The 22,774-nt window shown below is 42.4% G+C and overlaps 2 protein-coding genes across 2 annotated transcripts in view; both read right to left on the bottom strand.

Annotated features, from left to right (window-relative positions):
- Window positions 1-21,667, bottom strand: part of ARHGAP32 (Rho GTPase activating protein 32) — a 310,104-nt gene extending 288,437 nt beyond the window's left edge. The window contains exon 1 of the mRNA XM_033208055.1: window positions 21,305-21,667. The gene's annotated coding sequence lies outside the window, so the exon portion shown is untranslated. The remainder of the gene's footprint in view (window positions 1-21,304) is intronic.
- LOC117081736 (protein EURL homolog) lies at window positions 2,606-3,907 on the bottom strand. The gene is made up of 2 exons (XM_033208058.1): window positions 3,127-3,907; window positions 2,606-2,998 (listed from the first exon to the last, which is right to left on the bottom strand). Exons 1-2 carry the CDS (start codon window positions 3,890-3,892, stop codon window positions 2,769-2,771), a joined length of 996 nt encoding a protein of 331 aa, XP_033063949.1. The 5' UTR covers window positions 3,893-3,907; the 3' UTR covers window positions 2,606-2,768.
- Window positions 21,668-22,774: the final 1,107 nt, after the last annotated feature.

Raw genomic sequence — 22,774 nt, forward strand, 5'->3', positions numbered from 1 at the left:
CAGTAATTAACGTTGCCATTTTTGTAAGTGGAGACAGTATTTTTAATGACTATCACTTTGGGATATGAATATCTAATTAGATTTTGCTATGCAGACATGAGATTCTTCCGAGACCAGTAAGAATTTCTTCCAATTAAGCTTTTTGTTTGTTTCATTTTTTGGTTTTTTGTTTTTCTGGAGTAGGGTCATTCAACAACTCTGTAGAAAACAAGGAGAAAGCATATCCCAAGTCTACTGGCAGCTTTTCCCATTCTCAAACAATCCCTTGTTCAGATGCACAGCCACAGAAGTTTAAAGGTCACTGGCGTCTTTGTGCTCAGTTCCATGGTAGTTACAAACAAACTTTTGTCTCCATTCCTTCAATGAAATGGGCTGCAACAACTGCACTGACTGAACTTTTACATCTGAGGCCAGCATGAGCATTACAAAACTGAAGAGCCATAGTATTTCATTTACACTTCAACCATAAATTTTTAAATCTCTTTTGTGAAATAAAATAATTTGTTTACCTGGGCATAAAGAACTGATAATTCTAGTCAAACACAAATAATAGCACTGGTGGCAACGGTCTTATGATTTCTTATCATAATTATCATACTGCTTATAACATTGTTTTGAAAGCTTTTGTTGACTGTTCTTCAGGGTTTTTGTCACCCTTGTTGTCTCTATCTTAAATCATGAATGATAAAAAGTGAATAAATTTATTACGGGCTTTCATACAGAGTTATAAATTAAAAGTTCTTTCTTAAAATGTGATAATAAATATATTGAAATAAGAAATCTCAGCTGACATTTATTTTCAAATAGAAAAAAGTCTTAAAAAATAAGCTCCACCTTAGCATGATCATGTAAAATATAATACTGCCTTTATTTACACAGTTTAATAACTCTTTAAACATAAAAATCAAACATTTAACTGTTTAAGCTGTCTACCTTAAAGCACCCATTTTAAAAACAAATTCCTACTACTTTCATGCACTAAAAGCAACCTCCAATATCTGTCTTAGCACATTAAAATATATCATAGCTGAGTAATCAAAAAATAATTACTCCCAAAAATATTAGCCAATAATTAATCTAAAAAAGGTTACATAAGCATCTCTGAAATAACTTTTTTAGCAGCTAGGCTGCAAACTCCTACATGAACACAAACCAACTGAATCATGATGCTGAAAGGATGAAAGAACTTTGCCAGAACAAAGATAAGAAACAGTTTCCTCCAAACAGAAAACTTTCCATAACTATTTCTAAATAAGGCAAACACTTTTAGAAAGCTGAAAATACTACTTAAAATATCCTGAGCCACCACAGGGTGCTAAACGCCACACTCTTCAGAAAAAAAAAAGAAAAAAAAAAAATGGGTCCAATCTCCTATTTTTTTTTCAACTTTAATGAGCTTAGAGTAGAGAGAAACACAGCTGAAAGCAGCAAAAAGGAAATAAAAATCATGGGAATTCAGAAATACTGTTGAAATTGAGTATAAAATGGCTTTGGATTAGGTTAAATAAAAGAAAAAGGGTCTAAAGGAAAAAAGGAAAAGTTATTCCAGATTTTGTTGCATAAAATTCAGTAACTCAGAAATGTTTCCAAACCACTGGTGCCATTATAGATTCATTTAAACAAGAATTTATTTTTTCCTGCTTTTACTAAAATCCATAACCCTGAAACACTAAGAATATCATAATATTTTACATACCACTAATCTGGGTAAGCCTAATCCAAAGGATTTCTAAAACTTTTCTCCTGTTTTAGACTTCCCCTCCTATCTTTCAAGAGGTCAGCCTAGATGAACAGGTCCAGTTACATTAATTCAGTTGTCTATGTGTGGAAGCCTAGTCCCCATTTTGATTAGAGAGAAATGCTAAAAGAAAGCCAGTAAAAACCAAGCGTTTTTTGTTTCCACCTCTCTCCTATGTTAAATAACTTGGTGCTAAGGAATTCACCAGAGAACTTTCAGGAAATTCTCTTAAGTAAATAAATGGATGAAAACTGCTTCTTATTGGGAGCAAATAGCTGAAAAGGCAATTTGTTCTGTTAATCAAAGGTAATTTTGACTTAAACCTGTCAGTAAATGATCCCCACATTAATGGTGCAACTGTTAAAAGGAAACCTAAACATATTAGAATCTTATTTGGCAATAAAATGCAATAGTATACAGAAATCCCTTTGTTGTTGTAACAAGAAAAAAATCTTCAAGTTCTGTTGATTTTTACAGCTAAACTTAGAGATGTTTATGTTTAGCGATTACCATAACACCAAATGACACATGAAGATGGAGTTTTATATATACAAGGAAATAATGTCTGCCCTTTACACACAAATTAAGAGGAAATACAGAAACCTGACAAAATGTTCACGAATAATATTTACCTATAAAAGAATAGACCTGGCATGCCAGACTAATAAAATAGAATTAAAATAGATCTTGCAAACTTTTAATTTTTCCTCTTGCTCCAAAAAAAAAGGTCTGTATTATCTTCAAATCATTCTGCCTTTCATGTTTTTTTAATTCCTAACAATATAAATGGCATAAAGGAAGCCTCTAATTTTCATACCCTACAAAACCACTTTTTTTTTTTTTTTTTTTTTTTTTTTTTTTTTAGAGTATAATGATCTGCTTTATTTGAAAAAGATGTCTAATACTGTCTTATGTTTGGCAAATTTAATGACCATAAAAAAATGGACCAGGACTTTCTTTAAACTTCTTCAAAGTCTGCATGTCTGGGAGACCAATAAAGGGCAGGGCATACTAAGTAAGTCTGTTTAGGTCAGTTGTTTATGGGTAGGTGTGACTTCATTCCTGTTCGCCCTACTTGCAGACATGGTAACTTAGAATAGTTCTTCAGAAGCTGTTCGATGGCAACGTGGCGGACATGGAGCTGTGAGGCCAAAGAATCTTTTTCTTGCACTTGGTGTGTTAACTCTTCAAAAACTTCCTGGATTTGCTGGAGGAGCTTTGCATTCAGTTGTTCTACCTCACCAAGAGTCATCGAATTCACTCACTGTTTTATTTTTTGTAGAGATGGGGTCTTGCTATGTTGTCTAGGCTGGTCTTGAACTCCTGGGTCCAGTGATCCTCGCACCTTGGCCTCCCAAGGCTGGGATTATAGGTGTCAGCCATTGTGCATTCCTCTCTGCTGTAATGTGGATGCTGGGTCTGGACATCAGCCTCTGGACTAGAGATTGTCTCTTCTTTTTTCTGTGCTTGGTTGTGACTATGAGGCCACAATACACTGTTATGACATAAAGTGGCACCTGAATCTTGTAACATAGCAAGTCCAAAGTCTGTATTTTCCCTCTGCTCCAAAATTCTTTGTGTACGGTTAGAGATACCACCTGCACTTCCATCTATCCATTTTGCAGAATATTTCGGTACTTGGGAATCAAACTGTGGGAGTAATTTTTCTTCTGGCTTATGCCTGAAATTAAATAGATGCTGCTGGGGGTTTTTAGAACATTCCGAATCTGAATCCAGATCCTTATTTTGTGCATACTGTACAATCCAGTTTATCTTCTTACTCAAAATGGTTTTAACTTCTTCGTAAGTACTTTTTGAAAGCTTAGATCGAGGACAACCCTGGTTTGCAATTAAATGATATTTTTCAAAGCAGTCTTTATGGCCCCTTAATGATTTGGTGTGCAAGAGATCAGACTTTGGTACCCCCTCAATATTTAGCTCAAAACAAATGTGGCAGAAGGAGAGTGTTTCTTTGTCTGTTCCCAGTTTACAAACACTGCAAATGTTGTCATCATTCAAATCAATGTTTACAAACTGCTCCTCTTCGTTCATAGTGCCCCGTCCGGCTCCGCGGGCCACCACCGTCTTTCCGCGCGGCTCGGGTTCCTCCCACAAAACCACTTCTAATAGGTAGTAAATACCTACTGAATTCATGTTGATATATTCATTTAACCCATCTTACACATAAACAGCTGTAAAATATGGCAAAAGCTACTTTTCTTTTTTGAGATGGAGTCCTGTTCTGTCGATCAGACTAGTGCAGTGGCGGGATCTTGGCTCACTGCAGCCTCCACCTTCTGGGTTCAAGCGATTCTTGTACCTCCCTAGTAGCTGGGATTACAGGCGTGTGCCACCATACCTAGCTAACTTTTGCATTTCTTTTAGTAGACAGGGTTTCACCAGGGGGTTTCACATGTCGGCCAAGCTGTTCTCAAACTCCTGACCTTCAGTGATCTGCCTCCCTTGGCCTCCCAAAGTGCTGGGATTACAGACATGAGCCACCATGCCCAGCCCAAAACTACTATTTTAAAACCACTTCAAAGTAGTTTTATAAGGCCTGGCAAAACTACGAAAATCCTGGGAGAAGACTGCAACACACCAAAAAGAAACCTTGCAACCCTAAAAACCTTCATTTTACTGTACCAAATATAAATTACTTCAGGGTTAACTAATTATTTTTTAAAATATGTTAATATTGTCTATCAGTCACACCTCAATGTCAATCACCTCATCTATAAAATTAGTGAGTACTAGTATATATAGTGAAATGATTTTCTACAGGAGTGTCAAGACTATTTAACTGGGAAAGGACAGTCTTCAACAAATGGTTCTGGGAAAACTGGATATTCACACACAAAAGATGAAATTAGTCTTACCTTATACCATATACAAAAATTAACTCAAAGTAGATCCATGATCTAAACATAAGAGCTATGAAAGTCTCAGAAGAAAACATAGGAGGGAAATGTCATAACACTGGATTTGGCAATCATTTTTTGGACATGACACCAAAAGCACAGGCAACAGGAGGAAAAATAAACTAGACAACATTAGTATTAAAATGGTTGTCTAGGCCGGGCGCGGTGGCTCAAGCCTGTAATCCCAGCACTTTGGGAGGCCGAGGCGGGCAGATCACGAGGTCAGGAGATCGAGACCATCCTGGCTAATACGGTGAAACCCTGTCTCTACTAAAAAAATACAAAAAACTAGCCGGGCGAGGTGGCGGGTGCCTGTAGTCCCAGCTACTCCGGAGGCTGAGGCAGGAGAATGGTGTGAACCTGGGAGGCGGAGCTTGCAGTGAGCTGAGATCCGGCCACTATACTCCAGCCTGGGCGACAGAGCGAGACTCCGTCTCAAAAAATAAATAAATAAATAAATAATAAAATGGTTGTCTATCAAAGGACACTTTCAACAGAATGAAAAGGCAATCCACAAAATGGAAGAAAATATTTGAAAGTTTATACCTGTTAAAGGATTGACATCTAAAATATGTAAAGAACTACAACTCAACAACAAAAAAACTATTTTAAAATGAGCAAAGGCCTTGAACACACATTTCTCCAATGAGGATATACAAATGGCCAACAAGCATATGAAAAAATGCTCACCATCACTATCGTTAGGGAAAGGCAAACCAAACCATGATAAGACATCACCTTACCCATTAAAATGGCTACTGGCAAAAAAAAAAAAAAAGGAGAAGCAGGAGGAAAAGGAGAGAGAGGAGAAGGAGGAAGGAGGAAGAAGGAGGAAGGAGGAGGAAGAAGGAGGAAGAGAAGAAAGAAAGAAAGAAAGAAAGAAAGAAAGAAAGAAAGAAAGAAAGAAGAAGGGAGGGAAGGAAGGAAGGAAGGAAGGAGAGAGACAGAAAGAGAAAGAAAGAAAGAAGAGAGAGAGAGAGAGAGACGGAGGGAGGGAGGGAGGGAGGGAAAGGGGAAAGGAAAATAACAAGTGTCGCCAAGGATGTGAAGAAACTGGAACCTTTGAGCACTCTTGGTGACAATGTAAAATGGTACAACTGCAATGGAAAAAGGGTATGGCTGTTTTTCAAAAAGTTTAAAAATATAATTACCATGTGATCCAGCAATTCCACCTCTGGATGTATACTCCAAAACACTGAAAGCAGGAATTCAAAGAGGTATTTGCACACTCATGTTCACAGCAGCACTATTCAAAATCATCCAGAAGTGGAAGCAACCCAAGCGTCCACTGACAATTAATGGATGAGCAGTATGTGGTATGGACATACAATGGAATAGTATTCACCCCTGAAAAGGAAGGAAATCCTTCCACATGCTACAACATAGATGAACCTTGAGGACATTATGCTAAGTGAAATAAGCCAGTCACATAAAGACAAATACTGTATAGTATAATCCCATTTATATGGGGTATCTGAAGTAGTCAAAATCATGGAAACAAAGTAGAATGGTGGTCACTGGGCCTGGGAGGAGGGGAAAATGGCAAGTTGTTTCACAGTCACAGAGTTTTAGTTTTGCAAGATGAAAACATTCTGGAGAGCTACTGCACAATAATGTGAATATATTCACACTACTAAACTGTACACCTAAAAAATAGCTAAGATAGCAAATTTTATTTTATGTATATTTTACTGCAATAAAAATATTACAAAAGTAACTACCTCATGGGGCACTTGTGATGATTAAATCAGATAATACGTGTAAGGGGCTTAGAAGAGTTCATAGCATATCTGTAACAATTAAACAATGTTAGCAATAACAGGAGCTGTTGGTAATATTAATAAAACAGATGCTTATCATTTGGTGAAACAGAATCCTGAGTTAAGAAAGATTCTAAAAAGGCTCTCCTTGAAGCTCAAGCAAGAGAGTTGAATAGAACAGTAGGAGACAGACAACTTCTGATGGCTCTTGATGGTTTAGAATGACACGCCGAAACAAGCGTACGGAGGTGGGCGTGGTAATCTAGATCTAAGGGACATAAAATCAGGTCTGGGAAGGTACTGAAAAGAAATTGGGAGAACTGCTATAATGAGGTTCCGATCATGCCTTGGAACTCAAAAACAGGCGAAAACAGAAAGAACCTGTATGAGAATACTGAGCAACCATTCCTTCAAACCTGCGCTCTAACCAATCAACACAACTCTTCACAAGGGCAGGTAGGCTAGCAAGCCAATACATGAAACACAGTTTAACTGCACGTCTCACAACTTCTTCCTATTGAAAGTTATCATAAAAATCAGCATGAAAACCTAAAAAGCCTAACCTTCACCATTCAGAAAGCCTCTAACATCAAACCCCTGATTCTCTAGAAACCACACAGAATAGAAATGGATAAACATCTTGCTGTACCCTCACCGTCAACCTGTTCCCAAACTGCGAGGGAGGTGGACAAATTAAGAATATAAACTATGGAGGCACAAGCAGTTCACGTCTCTCATGCATTCTAGTACCTATCATCACGATAAATAGCGAAAACTGCAAACACAAATGCACTCAAAGCAAAACCTTAACTACTCAGAACTCATACAGCAGGGTTTCTCAGCCTTGGCACTACTGACGTTTTTGACCAGATGGTAATTCTCTGCTGGGAGAGGAGAGAGAGAGGCCGTCCTGTGCAGGAGTAATAGCAGAGAATTTGTTACTCTAAATGTTAAGAACATAAATCTGGAAAACATCCCTTTCCCAGCCCAAGTTAAATGTCCAGAAATCACTTCACATTATTTACAAAATAATACTGAGGAAAACACAGCACTTGAAAGGCAAAAAGACCTGGATTTAAAGTACGAATCAATCCCCCACGTAGTTGAGTAAACCTGATCAAGTGACCACACTTTTCTGAGGCCCAGTTCCCTTCTATGATAGTAATACTACCAGAGTTATTGGGAGGTTTCAATAAAATAACACTCCTTAAGATCAGTACAAAGTAGGCATTAGATAAGAAAAGAAGTGAATTCACATTTAAGCACCAGAACTTCAACTGTTTTACAACAGGAATATTTCTAAAATGTACTGCATACTTTCCTGCCTTATGTAATCTAACCTCATATAAATGAGTTTGAGGTGACCATTTCATACAAACATTACTGTAGTAACTAAATATAATACTAATCTAAAGAAGAGAGCTATAAAAAATGAGTAACACATAAAATCCAGTTTCAAGATGCTGCATCAGTTGGTTGAATCTCATGAAAATAATTCTATTTAGTAGGGATTAAACATAAAATTGAATATTTAAACTAAAAAATAACAATGAAAGGAAAACAATGTAACAAAATTTGGGAGAGAAAAGCTCTAAAAACTGTAATTTCCTACAAGCCCTAGATGAACAAGAGTGACAAATTATCCCAAAAAAAGGTACACGGAACACAATTTGGGTTAGTAGAGAGAAAAACCAAAATAAGTCACAAAAATGGAGTTCTAGTTTCAACTGGCCTACTTAAGAAAATGTCACTAGATAAGTGACTTAACCTGGATCTATTTCCTTACTAATAAGAAGGGCACAAAACCTACTTTGACACCTCTGACACTTTCAAGTGGACCAAGTGACAATGCTCATATAAAAAAATATATATACACACACACACACACACACATATATATGCTCCTAAAGCTGTCCATAAAACACCTGATACTGGTAGCATAATAGTACTGGTACAGGCACCCTGGGGTAAACAGGTCATCCTGCTGGAAAAGTGATCGGCCTAGAAGCTCTTGCCACTCTGCCCCTGACGATCCTAAGAACTAAGGGAATCAGTAGTTCTGGCCCATCTGTAACACATTCAGAGAACCGCTGGCACACTGGTTAGGAAGCTCTAACTAAAATATCATATCTAATTTGAGGCACCATAAGAGAGAATGTACCATTTTCCACAATAACAAATTCTAGCAATAGGACCAAAACCGGAGTTTTACTTGCATAGAACAGTACTGCTTAGACCTAAGCAATGGCACCCATCCTAGGCCTCAAGCTTCAGAGGACCTTGCACTGGCCTTCCTCTAACCATACCCCTGACCATGGGGCCAGTTATGCTAAGGGCCTAAAGGATGTGCCCATCTGCAGCCCACACGCCCCAGCCCTCATCTTGACCAGAACTCCAAAATTTCCCACCTCTTCCAGGGTCTGCTCAGGCCTCTTCCCTGAGTCAGTTCTCCTGAGGACAGATGACCCAACCAATAGTATTTACAACCCTAGGCCAAAGAATGGTCAAAGAGCTGCTGTCTGAAGGGTGTATGAACTGGAGTTCCACAGACATGCACATGCAAACTTCATAGTTCAAGGAGCCTGGGGAAGAGAAGAAGACCTCAGGTCAGAGGCTGGCTCTCTGCACCTTAGCTTGTGTTCTAAAAACAAACTCAGAATTGGGAGGCCAGGAGGGTGGATCACTTGAGATCAGGAGTTCGAGACCAGCCTGGCCAACATAGTGAAACCCTGTCTCTAACAAAAATGTAAAAATTGGCGGGACATGATGGCACGTACCTGTGGTCCCTCAGCTACTCAGGAGGCTGAGGCAAGAAAATCACTTAAACCTGGGAGGCGGAGGTTGCAGTAAGCCAAGATCACACCACTGCACTCCACTCCAGCCTGGGCAACAAAGCAAGACTCGGTCTCAAAAACAAAACAAGAAAACAAACTCAGAGGAATCTGAATTCTCTGTTCGACTCTGGTCTAGGTTATTACAAAGTTTTATTTGATAAAGTCGGCAAATGGAACATCTTCTATTTCTAAGTTAACTTGATTCATAACTTGTATAGACATAGGAGCCTCGTCTTAGTCCGTTTAGTATTGCTATAAAGGAATACCTGAAACTGGGTACTCTATAAAGATGGTTTATTGGGTGCACAATTCTGCTGGCTGGAAGGCCAGGCATCTGGTGAAGGCTTCAGGCTGCTTCCACTCGTGCCAGAGGGCAAAGGGGAGCCAGCATGCGCAGAGATCACATGGTGAGAGAGGAAGCAAGTGGAGGGAGGCACCAGGCTCTTTTCCACAACCAGCTCTCTGTGGGGAACTGACAGAGGGACAGCTCACTCACACCCCACCCGCGGGAGGCATTAATGCAGACATGAAGGCTCCACTCTCATGACCCAAATACCTCCTAGTAGGCCCCACCTCCAATGTTGGGGATCACAATTTCAATGTGAGGTTTGGAGGGGTCAAATATCCAAACCATAGCAGACCTGCAATTTGTATTCTTGCCCCAAGTCCCAAAAATGTTAGGGATGGGCCTGAAAAATAATCTAAAAACCTTGTCTTATGAGGAATAGTGGAAGAAAATGAATACATTGAGCCTAGAAAGAGAAAAGACTGATGGGAAGATAAAAGAACCAGCCAGTTTTCACAGACAGCTAAAGAGCTATCATGTGAAAAATAAAGCAGATCTGTGTGGAGTCAGAAATGCAAGGAGCATTGTTCCAGTTTCATAGAACGAGACATATTTCCTAACAATAAGAACTCTTTTTAAAAAGTTAGTCGGTCTTGTGAATAACTGAGTTTTCAGACAGTAAAAATAAAGAAGCAGAGGGTAAGTAATTACCTCCCAAGGATAATGTGGAAGGAATTCTGATATTAGAGAAAGGCAGATGGCATATTCCCCGGGAACCTATATAGCGGCAATATGAAGATATAGCTCTATATGCAGAGACTAGTGGTATGAGACACAGGCAAAACCAAAGTTACACCCTGAAGTAACCTTTCTTTCTTAAGAAGTTCCCATCATCTTGCTTTTTTATCATTTGCCTCCGCACAAAAAAAAAAAGAAAAAAGGTGAATTTCTCCATTCTTCAAAATTAGTTACTAAATAAAAGACCAAAGCAGCCTTGTCTCGATGGACTTTTCGCCCTCCAGCAAGTTACAAGCTTCTCTACTGGTACCAGCTGGATCCTGTGACTTGTCATTATTGCTGAAAACCCTGCTCCATTCCTAAAAGTGACTCTAGCACCTCTCTATCATCAACAAATGTTTATTAAGTAGGAATGCTGGAGATATAGCAGGAGCCTAAACAAAGCCCTCGCCCCTTGAGTAGTTCAGAGACGGGGGATTATAAACTAAACACATGGCTGGGCACAGTGGCTCATGCCTATAATCCCAGAGCTTTGGGAGGCCAAAGCAGTTGAATCACTTGAGTCCAGGAGTTCAAGACCAGCCTGGGGAACACGGTGAAACCCCACCTCTATTTAAAAATACAAAAATTAGCCAGGCATAGTGGTGCACACCTGTAATCCCAGCTCCTTGGGGGCTGAGGTGGGAGGATTGCTTGAGCCCAGTAAGTCGAGGCTTCAGTGAGCTGAGATCGCGTCACTGCACTCCAGTCTGGGTGACAAAATGAGACCCTGTCTCAAAAAATAAATTAATTAATTAAACAAATAAGCAAATAACAAATGAATATGAAGAAGACAAAATGGGATGACATAAAAGAAACAGGTGGGGGTGCTCTATATACAGGTAAGTATTATGGTCTCTCTGGGAGAGGAAGAAGGCAGCCATGACAAGACTTAAAAGAAGTACGTGGCCAGGCGCCATGACTCACGCCTATAATCTCAGCACTTTGAGAGGCTGAGGCAGGTGGATCCCTTGAGCGCAGGAGTTCGACACCAGACTGAGCAACACAGAGAGACTTCGTGTCTACAAAAATTAGCCCAGCACAGTGGCACGCACCTATAGTCTTAGCTCCTTGGAAGGCTGATGTAAGAGGATCACCTGAGCCCAGGAGTTTGAGGTTACAATGAGCTATGATCACTCCATCTTGAGTAACAGAGTAAAACCCTGCCTCTAAAAAAAATTAAAAATAAGTCATTTTAAGTAAAAGGAACAGCAAGCACAAATCCCTAAGACAGAATGTGCCTTTATTCAAAGGGAAGAAACAACGTCATATACCACACTCCCATGAGTATGGCCAAAATCTAAAACACTGACAACACCACGCGCGGACAAGGATGTGTGACAGCACCACGCGCGGACAAGGATGTGTGACAGCACCACGCGCGGACAAGGATGTGTGACAGCACCACAGGCGGACAAGGATGTGTGACAGCACCACACGCGGACAAGGATGTGTGACAACACCACATGTGGACAACAGGAACGCTCATTCATTACTGGGGAGGCTGTAAAATGGCACAGCCACTTGGGAAGACAAGTGTTGTAGTTTCTTGCAAACTAAACTTATTCTTAACATATGATCCCACAATCACATGCTTAAGTATTTACACAAGATGAAAACTTACTAAACACACACACACACACACACACACACACACGGATGCTTGTAGCAATTTTATTCACAGCTGTCAAAAATTGGGAGCAACTAAGATGTCCTTCAGCAGGTAAAAGAATAAATAAACTGTAGTATATCCAGACCATGGAATATTACTCGGCACTAAAAAAGAAAGGAACAACCAAGCCACGAAAAGACAGGGAAGAAACTTAAATGTTTATCCTAAGTGAAAGAAGCTAGTCTGAAGAGGTTATATACTCTATGATTCTAACTATATGACATTCCGGAAAACGCCAAAGTATGGAAACAGTAAAAAGGCTGGTGGTTGACAGGGGCTGGGGAGAGGGAGGGATAAATAGCCAAATCAGAGAGGATTTTCAGTAGAGTCAAACTATAAGATACTATGATGTGGATACATGTCATTATTAATTTGTCCAAATCCACAGAAGGTACAACACCAAGTCTTTTTTTCCCCCCTCTCTCAGAACAAGTTGGAAAAATGAGTGAACCCTAATGTAGCCTTTGGAGTTTGGGTGATAATGTTTCAACATAGGCTCATCAACTGTAACAAACTCTGATGTGGGATGCTGATAATGGGGGAAGCCGCATATGTGTAAAGACAAGGGGTATATAAGAAACCTCTGCACCTTTAGCTCAGTTTTGCTGTGAACCTAAAAATAAATTCTACTTAAAAAAAAAAGGAACATCACTGAGACTGTAGCCCAGTGAACAAAGAAGAAAAGAAGAGAGAGCAGAAGATGAGATCAGAGAAGCAGCCAGGAGCCATATCACACATTACAAACATTTTGGACCACACGATTTTTTGCTGCTGGGAGTTGTCCTGTGCATTACTGGATGTTGGATGTTTAGCAGCCACTGTGGCCTCTACCCACTAGATGCCAGTACCAACCTACCCCAATTTGTGACAACCAAGAATGCCGCCAGACATCACCGAGGGGCAAATCTTCCCGGGTTGAGAACTACTGATATGGAACCTCACAGTTACCAAAATGAAGGGTTTATTCCCATGGTAAAATGTTAAGTTTCTGTTTCAGCATTAAGTGTATTGGAAAGCCAGTAAGCAGAATGATATGATCTGATTAACACTTAACATTATTTTGGCTCCTGTGTATGGTGAGAATGAGGGGAAGGACAGGGACAGGAGGAGAAGCAGGGAAATCTGCTGGCAGTCTGCCAGATGACAAAGCCTACTAGCTTAGCCTAGGTTTTTACCAGTGAAAAAAGTGAGATGTAGTCAGGTTCAGTTTACATTATAAAGGTGGAGGTGACCAGACTTAATATGAGATGAGAAGGAAAAAAAGAAATCAAGGAGGATGACTCCAAGGGTTCTAGCCTGTACAAGTGGTGGCTGATGATGTCACTTACTGAGATAGTAAAGACTTGGGGGAGGTAGAGGAAGAAGTCACCAACAGGAAGAGTAATTCATAGCCCTCCTTTGTTCATGCTCCCTTTGAGATGCCCATTAGATATCCAAGCAGAGGCATGGAGTTACATGAGTGTAGAGCTCAAGGGGGGAAAAAAGTCAGTACTAGAAATAAGAATTTGAGCCTCATCAGCATACAAATGACATCTGAAACCAAAAAATTGGAGGAAATCACCTGAGGGACATTCCAAATTTTCAAGGAGTGGGTAAGTAGAGATAAACTGCCAAAAGCATATAGAAAATGAGAATGAACAACTAAGAGGTCAAAAGAAGTAAACTGGTCACTGTGAAATGCTGGTGAGAGATCAAATAAGATACAAACATTGAACTGACCACCAGAGCTTTGGCAAGATCCAGGGACTGCAATCTTGATTAAAAACAATTTCAGTGGAGTGGAAGAAAAAAAGAAATCAAGGATAAGGATGACTCCAAGGGTTCTGGCCTGTACAAGTGGTGGCTGATGATGTCACTTACTGAAATGGTAAACACTTTGCGGGGTAGAGGAAGAAGTCACTGACAGGAAGAGTAATTCATATGATGAGCCCAAATGATCAGGCTAAAGAATCAGTGGTGAAGAAGAAGGGACAGCAAATATAAACAACTATTGATAATTTCTGCTGCAAAAGGAAACAAAAAAAAAGGGCAATAAATGTAAATGAAGGGGATCCCAAGGTAGAGGTGGTTTAAAAGGTGTGATTTATTCATTTAAGGTATCAGTAGCTCAAGAGATAAAACTTTATTCCTCTCTCACTTAACTACCCAAAGATAAATGAGAAGTACAAGGCTAGGAGGCAGTTCTGCTCCACAAGGTCATCTAAATATCCATCTTATTCATCCCTTTCCCGCTAAGGTGTTGCCCTCACCTTCGCAGGTTGAATAACATGCCCCATCAGTGTATTAACACCCTACACTCTCATCTGCAAAAGGCGGTAAAGAGAAAATAGAAAACGATTAGCTTCCTAAGGCCACAACCCAGAAATCACACATACCACTTGTCTCTTGTCTCTTCTCACATGCTTGATTTTTCAGAAGAAGGGTTATCCCTTGATTGCATTTCTAGTAAATTAAACTTTTCCTTCCATCTACTCAATCAACTACACAGAATGCGTGTAAAAATCTGGCTTTAATTGAGAGTTCTTACTTGGGTTGTCTATCAACAGGGTGACTCAGAGCTGCTGCTTCTCCGTCAAAGACAGAATGACCACATTTCAGAGTTGGAGGGAGTCTACAAAGCCCATTTTACATGTTCAAGGTCACAAGGCTACAAAGTATCCTCTCCAACAGCACATCACAAGTTCTCAAACTGCCAGATCATTCCACTATCTCCTTGCTTACTTACAATATTCCTTTTCATAAAATAGTTTGTCTTCCCATGAAATGAACACCTCCTAAGGGCAAAGACTCAAGGACACTTTCTTACCTATCTTCCACTGCATGAAGCATGGCACGAGATACACAGATGTACCCAGTGGATACTTTTCAGTTCACAGATACAAAGAGATGTTGTTTCCCTTATCGTACTGTGTCAGGATTGCTCTTCCTACTTAATCTGGGGGGCCACTGAATATAAAGCAAGAAGGAAGGCCTGTCAGATTCTCCTGAGGTAGATCAATGGAAACTGGACCTTTGGAGACAGAAATTACTTGTCCAAAGTCACAAGCTGTTTACAGCAGAGCCAAGACAAATATCCAGGTCCTCTTGACTCCAGGTTCAAAACTCATTTTCCTGTTAAAAGTTGCTTCACTTTTTTGGTGTGTGACATCCTGGGTAATTACTGAACTTCACATGATATATTCCGCAAAACTAATGAAAATGCTACTCATCTTAAGAGTCCTTCAACCACCTATATTTCTCCAAATGAAAGGAGGAACAGGAGTTACTGTTTCCATGCTACACACAAGGGAATAAAAGCAGTGTAGTCGGCCAGGCGCGGTGGCTCACACCTGTAATCCCAGCACTCTGGGAGGCCGAGATGGGCGGATCACAAGGTCAGGAGATCAAGACCATCCTGGCTAACACGGTGAACCCCGTCTCTACTAAAAAATACAAAAAACTAGCCAAGCGAGGTGGCAGGCGCCTGTAGTCCCAGCTACCCGAGAGGCTGAGGCAGGAGAATGGCATAAACCTGGGAGGCGGAGCTTGCAGTGAGCTGAGATCCAGCCAGTGCACTCTAGCCTGGGCCACAGAGTGAGACTCCGTCTCAAAAAAAATAAAAAAAGCAGTGCAGTCAAATAGCTTGCCTCACATCACAAGGCTGAAATCCAGATAGTAAGGATTTTACTATTTCAGGGCAAACTGATAGAATTTTCTAGAAGATTCTCTCCTAGAGTATGATGCCTCTCTTTTCAAATAGAGACAAAGTGCACATATTATAACATTTCCAGAATGAATGGTTCACATATGCTTTTCCTCTCAATGCTTTCTATCTCCACAGCCTCCAATATTACGTATATTATAATCCAGGATATAAAATAAAATAGTAAATAGATACACAGCCAGAAGCAAAAAAAAAAACCTGTGTTTCTGAAAGCTAGAATTTTACTTCTATTCTGAACATTCAGTTTCATGTTTTTTTCATGAGAAATTAAACCAAACACCCATTTCTTACTTCCTCTTACTTGTTCTAAAACAATCTCCTTTAAATACAAGAATAGCCCTCCCTTGTCCAGGTATACTGTAAAACTGAAAACACCTATTTTATAAAATCCTTACACTTGACTACCTGGGGGAATACACCTGCTCAAGTCTCATCTTTCCAGATAGGAAATGTCTGGTTTGATTTGTTTTTTAACCTCAAGAAAAAAAATCTGTCACATCTCGACTTCTTTAGGTCTACTTTGTTTGAGGTGCTACAATCAGAACCCTGCAGCTTTCAAGGTGCTGTTCAATGGTTTTATAGAAGAGCCCTTCTGCCTCCATCTCACTGTTCCATCGAGGACAGTGTGGGAACATTAGTGCCTTCCCCTATCTCCTCTGGATCATCTCACTTCACTGAAGCATCAGCTAAGGCCAAGAAACTGGAGAGTTTGTAGAACTGCAAGAGTCACAATGACCCCAATTCTATTTTGCTTAACTCAGTCAGAACAATGGCCTTTTTTATTTGCTCACTCTTAGTTTGAGATTAATGTTAATAAACCAGCATTTGAAGTTGAGAGGCACACCAAATTTCTCAACTGTAAGGTAATTTAAATCAAATACTTCAAAAAGCAGTGTAATATAAAAGTCTCTGGATAGTAAACTAGATCTACTTAGAAAAAAAAATTACCTTTTATTATTTCAACTCTGAGAAGCATGCCATAAAGATGTGAATGCAAATCATAAGGAAGACTTTAGAGTATATATACACGGGGAAAATTTTCCAACCCTAACCTATCAAAACCAACTTTTCTCACTCATCTTTCTAAAAAAAAAAAAAAAAAAAGCCAGTATCACTACCAAAACAGAAGTGGTATTTAAATCCAATTTATAAACATAAGAACATTATCAGGAAATCATCAAGAATCAGGATCTATGAAAAACAGAAGTATCTTTCCACCCATTCTTAATTATCTGAAATCGGCAAGTGATTAATAAAAATACACTACAGCAAACAGGAAATTTCTCAAGTTATTCTGCTTATCAGCTGTTAACTACGTTTCATCCAATGAGAAAATTCTATAGCAAACAGCATATCACTCAGGAAAATCACTCTCTAATCTGGAGGTGATAGTAATATACAGTATTTTAGGCATACTTTCAGGGTAGAGTTTCTCATCATCATCATCTATCACTTACTGAGTGCTTACTGTATGTCACAGATTGTATTAAGCCTTAACATGTACTATTCCATTTCATCCTCACTGCAACCTTCCAAGGTAGATACTACTGACATTCCCTGGTCACAAAGGAAATCGCTGAGGTCCCATGACATTAATTAGTTTGTCCAGGATCAGTGTTTATAAATATCATATCTGATATGTGAACCCAAGTCTATCTGGCTCCAAAACAAAAATTAGTGCCTTTCCAGGATTCTTAACCTTATAATGGCTCTGATAAGAAATAACACATGGCCGGGCGCGGTGGCTCAAGCCTGTAATCCCAGCACTTTGGGAGGCCAAGACGGGCGGATCACAAGGTCAGGAGATCGAGACCATCCTGGCTAACACGGTGAAACCCCGTCTCTACTAAAAATACAAAAAACTAGCCGGGCGAGGTGGCGGGCGCCTGTAGTCCCAGCTACTCGGGAGGCTGAGGCAGGAGAATGGCGTGAACCCGGGAGGCGGAGCTTGCAGTGAGCTGAGATCCGGCCACTGCACTCCAGCCTGGGTGACAGAGCGAGACTCCGTCTCAAAAAAAAAAAGAAATCACACATACGCTAATCAAAGTAAAAAAATGTTAAGTCCTAAATCGGGGGTTGGAAAACTTTTCTTTTGAAGAACCAGATAATAAATACTTGAGGCTTTGCAGGCCGAGCTACGCAAGTACTTCACTCTGCTGCTGCACTGCCAAAGCAGCCACAGACACAAGAGTGAATGAGTGACTGTGTTCCCATAAAACTTTACTGAAGGACACCGACATTTGCGGTTTATACCATTCTCATGATATGAAATTTTATTTGACTGTTTTCAACCATTTAAAAATATAAAAATCATTCTTAGCCATGGGCCAGATATGGCCTGCAGGCTATAGTTTGCCCATACGTTCCCTAAATAATGCAGACAAATATAAAATATTTTTTACTAAACACTTCTTACCAATCATTAACTTGTAACCTCCTTTGGTATTGTGAACTGATACTTTAAAGAAGTTCAAAGTCTTGTCCAGCCTTGGCACAGGACAGTAGTCCCAGCTGCTCAGGAGGGCAACGTGGGAAGACTGCTTCAGCCCAGGATTTGGAAGCCAGCCTGTGCAACATAGCATTACCCTGACTCTATTAAATTTTAAAAACAAGCAGCAGCAGTAGCTCAGTCTCAATAAACTTGATCTGTCTCCAAATTATTGAAAATTCCAGAGAGTTCAAAATTGCAAGTACTACTGGTGGATTTTCTAAATAAGACAGAGGCACAAAATTTTGGAACTAGAAGAAATCTAACATGTTCTCAGTCCTTATCTGTTTTTGTTGCTATTGTTTTGAGACAGGGTCTCACTCTGTTGACCAGGCTCGAAGGCAGCGGCACAATGATAGCTCACTGTAACTCCTAATTCCTGGGCTCAAGTGATCCTTCCATCTCAACCTCCCCAGCAGCTAGGACTACAGGTGTGTGCCACTACACTCAAGTAATTGTTTTTATTTCATTTTCTGTAAAGACTGGGCCTCTCTATGTTGCCTAGACTGGTCTCAAACCCCTGGCGTCAAGGGATCCTCCCACCTCTGCCTGCCAAAGCATTTGAGTAGAGGTGTAAGCCACCCTGCCCAGCCTTTATCTGCATGTTTTTTAAACTTCTGTTACAGTATTTAAAAAAGTTTGCCAGGCCAATTTGCCAGGTAATACAGGTTTGTAACTAAGTTTATACATAATGACAACAATACATATTTAAAAATAGTTCTGCAGAGCATTTTCATATCCCTTCTATCATCTGATCCTTCACAACTCTGTAAGAAAGACAATGCAAGCCTTCTTATCTCTATGTTATAAAATGCAAACAAGCTCAGAAATGTAAATAACTTGTCCAAGGAAGGTACGTTGTCACACAGCTACTATGGGGCAAAACTTCAACCTCAATCTGACTTCAAGTCCTTGCTGCCTCTTGACTACTTCCACGGCATTGGATTTCACAATCATGGGTTAAATCCAAAAAATTCTCCAGAATATTAGCCTTACTCTTTAAAAGTTCAACTATGTTAAGTTCCTTTTTGTTTCATTCCTCTTGTGCTACCACAGCCTTATGAAGAAAACAGATGCCTAGTCCTTAACATTTATTACACGTGTCTACGATCAACATATACTGTGCAGATAATATACTCAGGTCAGCTTGGGAAGGAAAACACTTGAATAAGTCAAGAGAGAACAAACAACAATAAAAACGTCGTTTCTATAGCACCGAGAGAGAGAGAAGTAGAGATGAATGTATTGCCATTAGAGTCGCAGGCCAACTTCAGAAAAGCTTTTGGTGACTGGAAAATGATACGGAGGTTGGGAAATGAACATAGAAGGAACATAACTGCTGGAATTCAAACCAACATCAAAGGCTCTAAAGACAGTTGAGCCTGTCTTGCTGGTTCTTAGTCTCTCCCTAGAAAACAAAACAGTTACATAACTGGAGAAGGTTCTTCCAACTAACATTTCCTCTCTGTCCCACTTATGTTTTTCTCCCCCACTACTTCACCCTGTCACCCACCTCAATGTGAATGATCATACAGTAAACTGGGCTTCCACCCTAGCTGTGTCCAGACAAGTCTCTGTCCAAAGTGCTGCTTTATACACGGACTGCTATAGGGACCACGAGACGAAGATAACTGGCTTAAACACAATTCCAACCTGATACCATTATAGACACTTGCTCTATGAAGAATCACCATATATCCAATTCCAAGAATGAATCAGACTCCAGACATTCCTGAAAATGGAAATCACAACATCCTAATGCCTCATCTTCACAAACAGCCCCATTAAAAAGAAAACACACCAATGAGTACTTGAAAAACTTTGAGGTCATGTCGTAGCAGAAATTAAAGCTTCTCTTTCCTTCACACTCAAGTCCAAGGAACAAATATCGATTCTGAGAGCCACTTCAATGTACCCAATAAGGGAAGATAGAGTCACAACCATAAATACTCAAAAATACTACAACAAATCCAATTACTGATTCAGACTAGCAAACTGTGTAGACTCTAAGAGCCACCGCACTCCAGCACCATTTGCTTTTTCTTCTTCCAACAGAAATACAAATATAGACAATGTTTACAAAAGCAACCAATGTATCAGAAAAGTTATTCCCATTCAGACTGACTTAAAAGGTCTAAATCTGTGCCAAATAAAACTCTGAAAGAACAGAAAATAAGAGAGATGCTGACAACAATGCTATGGCCCAGCTGCCAGCTAGCCATGTAGCATCACGCAGTGCCCCAAGCATTTTAAAGACAGATTGTAACTCTGTATTCAGATCAAAATTACAATAATCCAAATTCTATTTCCTAAAAGATGACTATCAAACTGCATCCCAAGCATTCTGCTTGGGTCTCCTCCTTCCTTCCATCTTCAAGTTTCACAAACAGAAGGTGAAGCTATAAAAGGTCCAAGGTAGACTAAAGCTAAGAAAGCAGGTCTGATTTTCTCTCCCTACCATTTCTTGTGTACTGCTTAAGAAAATCTTTAACATAAATATTTGATAAAGTCAACAAAACGGGAAACCAAGATACAGGGGTGGCGAGGAAGTGAGGTGGAAAAAAGCACTAATCCACCACCGTCGTCCAACATGCAGCGGCAACTTCAGTCAATGGGAAAGACGAGGAGGGAAACTCCACCGCAGCCTGGGGGAACAGAGACCTCTGGCCCCGCGGGGCCCACGCACACCGGGGTGGGGGGGGTGGGACCCGCGATGTCGCCCGCGGGCAGCGGAGGGAAACGCTCCCGCGGCTCCTCCGGGAGCGCCGGTGTCCCTGGAGCCCCCACTCGGCCGCTCCCGGGAGTCGCGGCTGCCGTCCGCCTTGGGCCCGGGGCGGAGAGCGCTGCGGCAGGCCAGAACGCCGTCCGAACGCCCGGCTCGCGGAGGCCGCGGGGAGCGGGGAGCGCGTGGCGCGGGAGGTGGTGGGCCCGCAGCGACGTCCGCCCCGGGAGGCCGGGAGATGGGGCCGGGGGTGGGGGTACAACCGAGAGGCTCCTCCGGGAGCATGCGATCCGGAGCCCTCACTCTAAAAAGAATTTTTTCTAAGGAAAGAGAGGCCCCCGCAGCCTTTCCCGCGGGGCCTGCCCACGTCACCGGCGCCCCCGGCCCTCCCGCGCGTCCGCCTTACCGAGCCCCGCGGCCCCGCCGCGCCGCCGCGGCGTCCCTGCGCCCCGCTGGCCGCTCCGTGTCTGCCCTCCGCGGGCCGGGCCCGACGCCCTCCGCCCGCCGCCGCCGCCGAGCGCCGCCCGCGCCGCCGAGCCTAGCGCCTGGCCGCCGAGGGCAGCCGCGGGGGCTCGGCCGGGCGCCCCCCGCGCCAGCGCCTCATCCCGCCTGGCGCCCCGTCAGGCTCGGGGGCGGGGGTGCCGGGCCGCGGCCTCCAAGTCCCCACCTCCGGCACGCACCGCGCTCGCCCTCCCGCGGCGGAGTCGGCCCCCGGGGGACGCGGGTCCTCGGGCTCCAGAGCCCCTCACCCTGACGCCTTCGGGCCGCCCCCGCAGCGCCCCCGCCCAGCTGGCCGGCGCGTGCCCCCGCCGGAGCCCGCCGCCCGCCCAGCCTCCGCCTCCTCCGCTCCGCCTCCTCCTGCACCCGCGACGCCCGCAGCAGGGAGAAGAGGCGCGCGGCCGCGGCCGCGGGCACGAGCACGCGCGAGGAGGGCGGGCGGCGGGCGGAGCGCGCGCGCGGCCGAGGGGCGGGGACGCGCGGAGGCCTCGCCTGCTGTTGTCCCGGGAGCGCACGTGCGCTGCCTGGGGGGCAGCGAGGGCACTAGGCGGGTGGCCCTGGGTGGCTGGGGAACTGGGAGCGCGGAGTGGGTGGAGACGCTGCCTGAGGGGTCCCGACATAGGCTGTTGCCTCGGCCCCTGCATTGTGCTGCGGTGCAAAAATAAAAAACCGGCCGCCGCAGCAGCAGTAGCACCGGGAAGAGGCATCCTCCGAGACTACGGCAGTTGCTCCTCTGCACTCCCAGCTGACCCCAGAACGCCGCGGAGGAGAGGGGGCGTTGCCGCAAGTCAGGAAGATCCTCGCCCTCCATCCCTTGCACATTTGGGTGTAGAATCGACGCGCCCCGGTGATGATTTGGAATCCGGGGGTCTAAAAGTTCCTTTAGTTGGCCTCTTCATTCAGAGTTACGGACCAGAAAATTGGAAGTGGCATGGCAGGGGAGAGAAAGGACAAGAAAGGGTGAAAGCGTGGCCAACCTGAAGGTGCGTGGCTAGACTGAAAAGAGGTTTTGGAGACAAGGGAAGGAACTCACTGGGAACCCCCTGCCCGTGGATGGCACTGCCCTTGGTGCTTGCCCTGCTCCTTTTGTTCAGCCCCCAAAGGCGGTGCTGCACTTCCACCTGCAACGACCATCTGTGTCACGGAATACAGGAAAGATATCTTGACATTCTACCACGTTCTATTTTAATTTTTTTTCTTTCAAGTATGTACCTTTCACTCCTGACTCAGTTCGGTATCTAAATAAATGTTGGGGATGGTTAACCTACAGAATTCACTCTTATCCTCAAGCCTACCGATGTCAAATACTGCATCATCTACTGTCGCTGCAGTGATTTGGGTCCACTCAGCACTTAGTCATTTTAATGGGAGTCATTGA

This window comes from Trachypithecus francoisi, unplaced genomic scaffold (assembly GCF_009764315.1).
Source record: "Trachypithecus francoisi isolate TF-2019V2 unplaced genomic scaffold, Tfra_2.0 Lachesis_group8, whole genome shotgun sequence".
Lineage (NCBI taxonomy): Eukaryota > Metazoa > Chordata > Mammalia > Primates > Cercopithecidae > Trachypithecus > Trachypithecus francoisi.

What these genes read in the sequence shown, in the direction of transcription:
- LOC117081736 (XM_033208058.1), bottom strand. Translation starts at nt 3,892, where the DNA reads ATGAATTCAGTAGGTATTTACTACCTATTAGAAGTGGTTTTGTGGGAG. An exon ending in ACATTACAGCAGAGAGGAAT is followed by an intron (nt 2,999 to 3,126) that starts GCACAATGGCTG and finishes TAAAACAGTGAG; the next exon opens with TGAATTCGATGACTCTTGGT.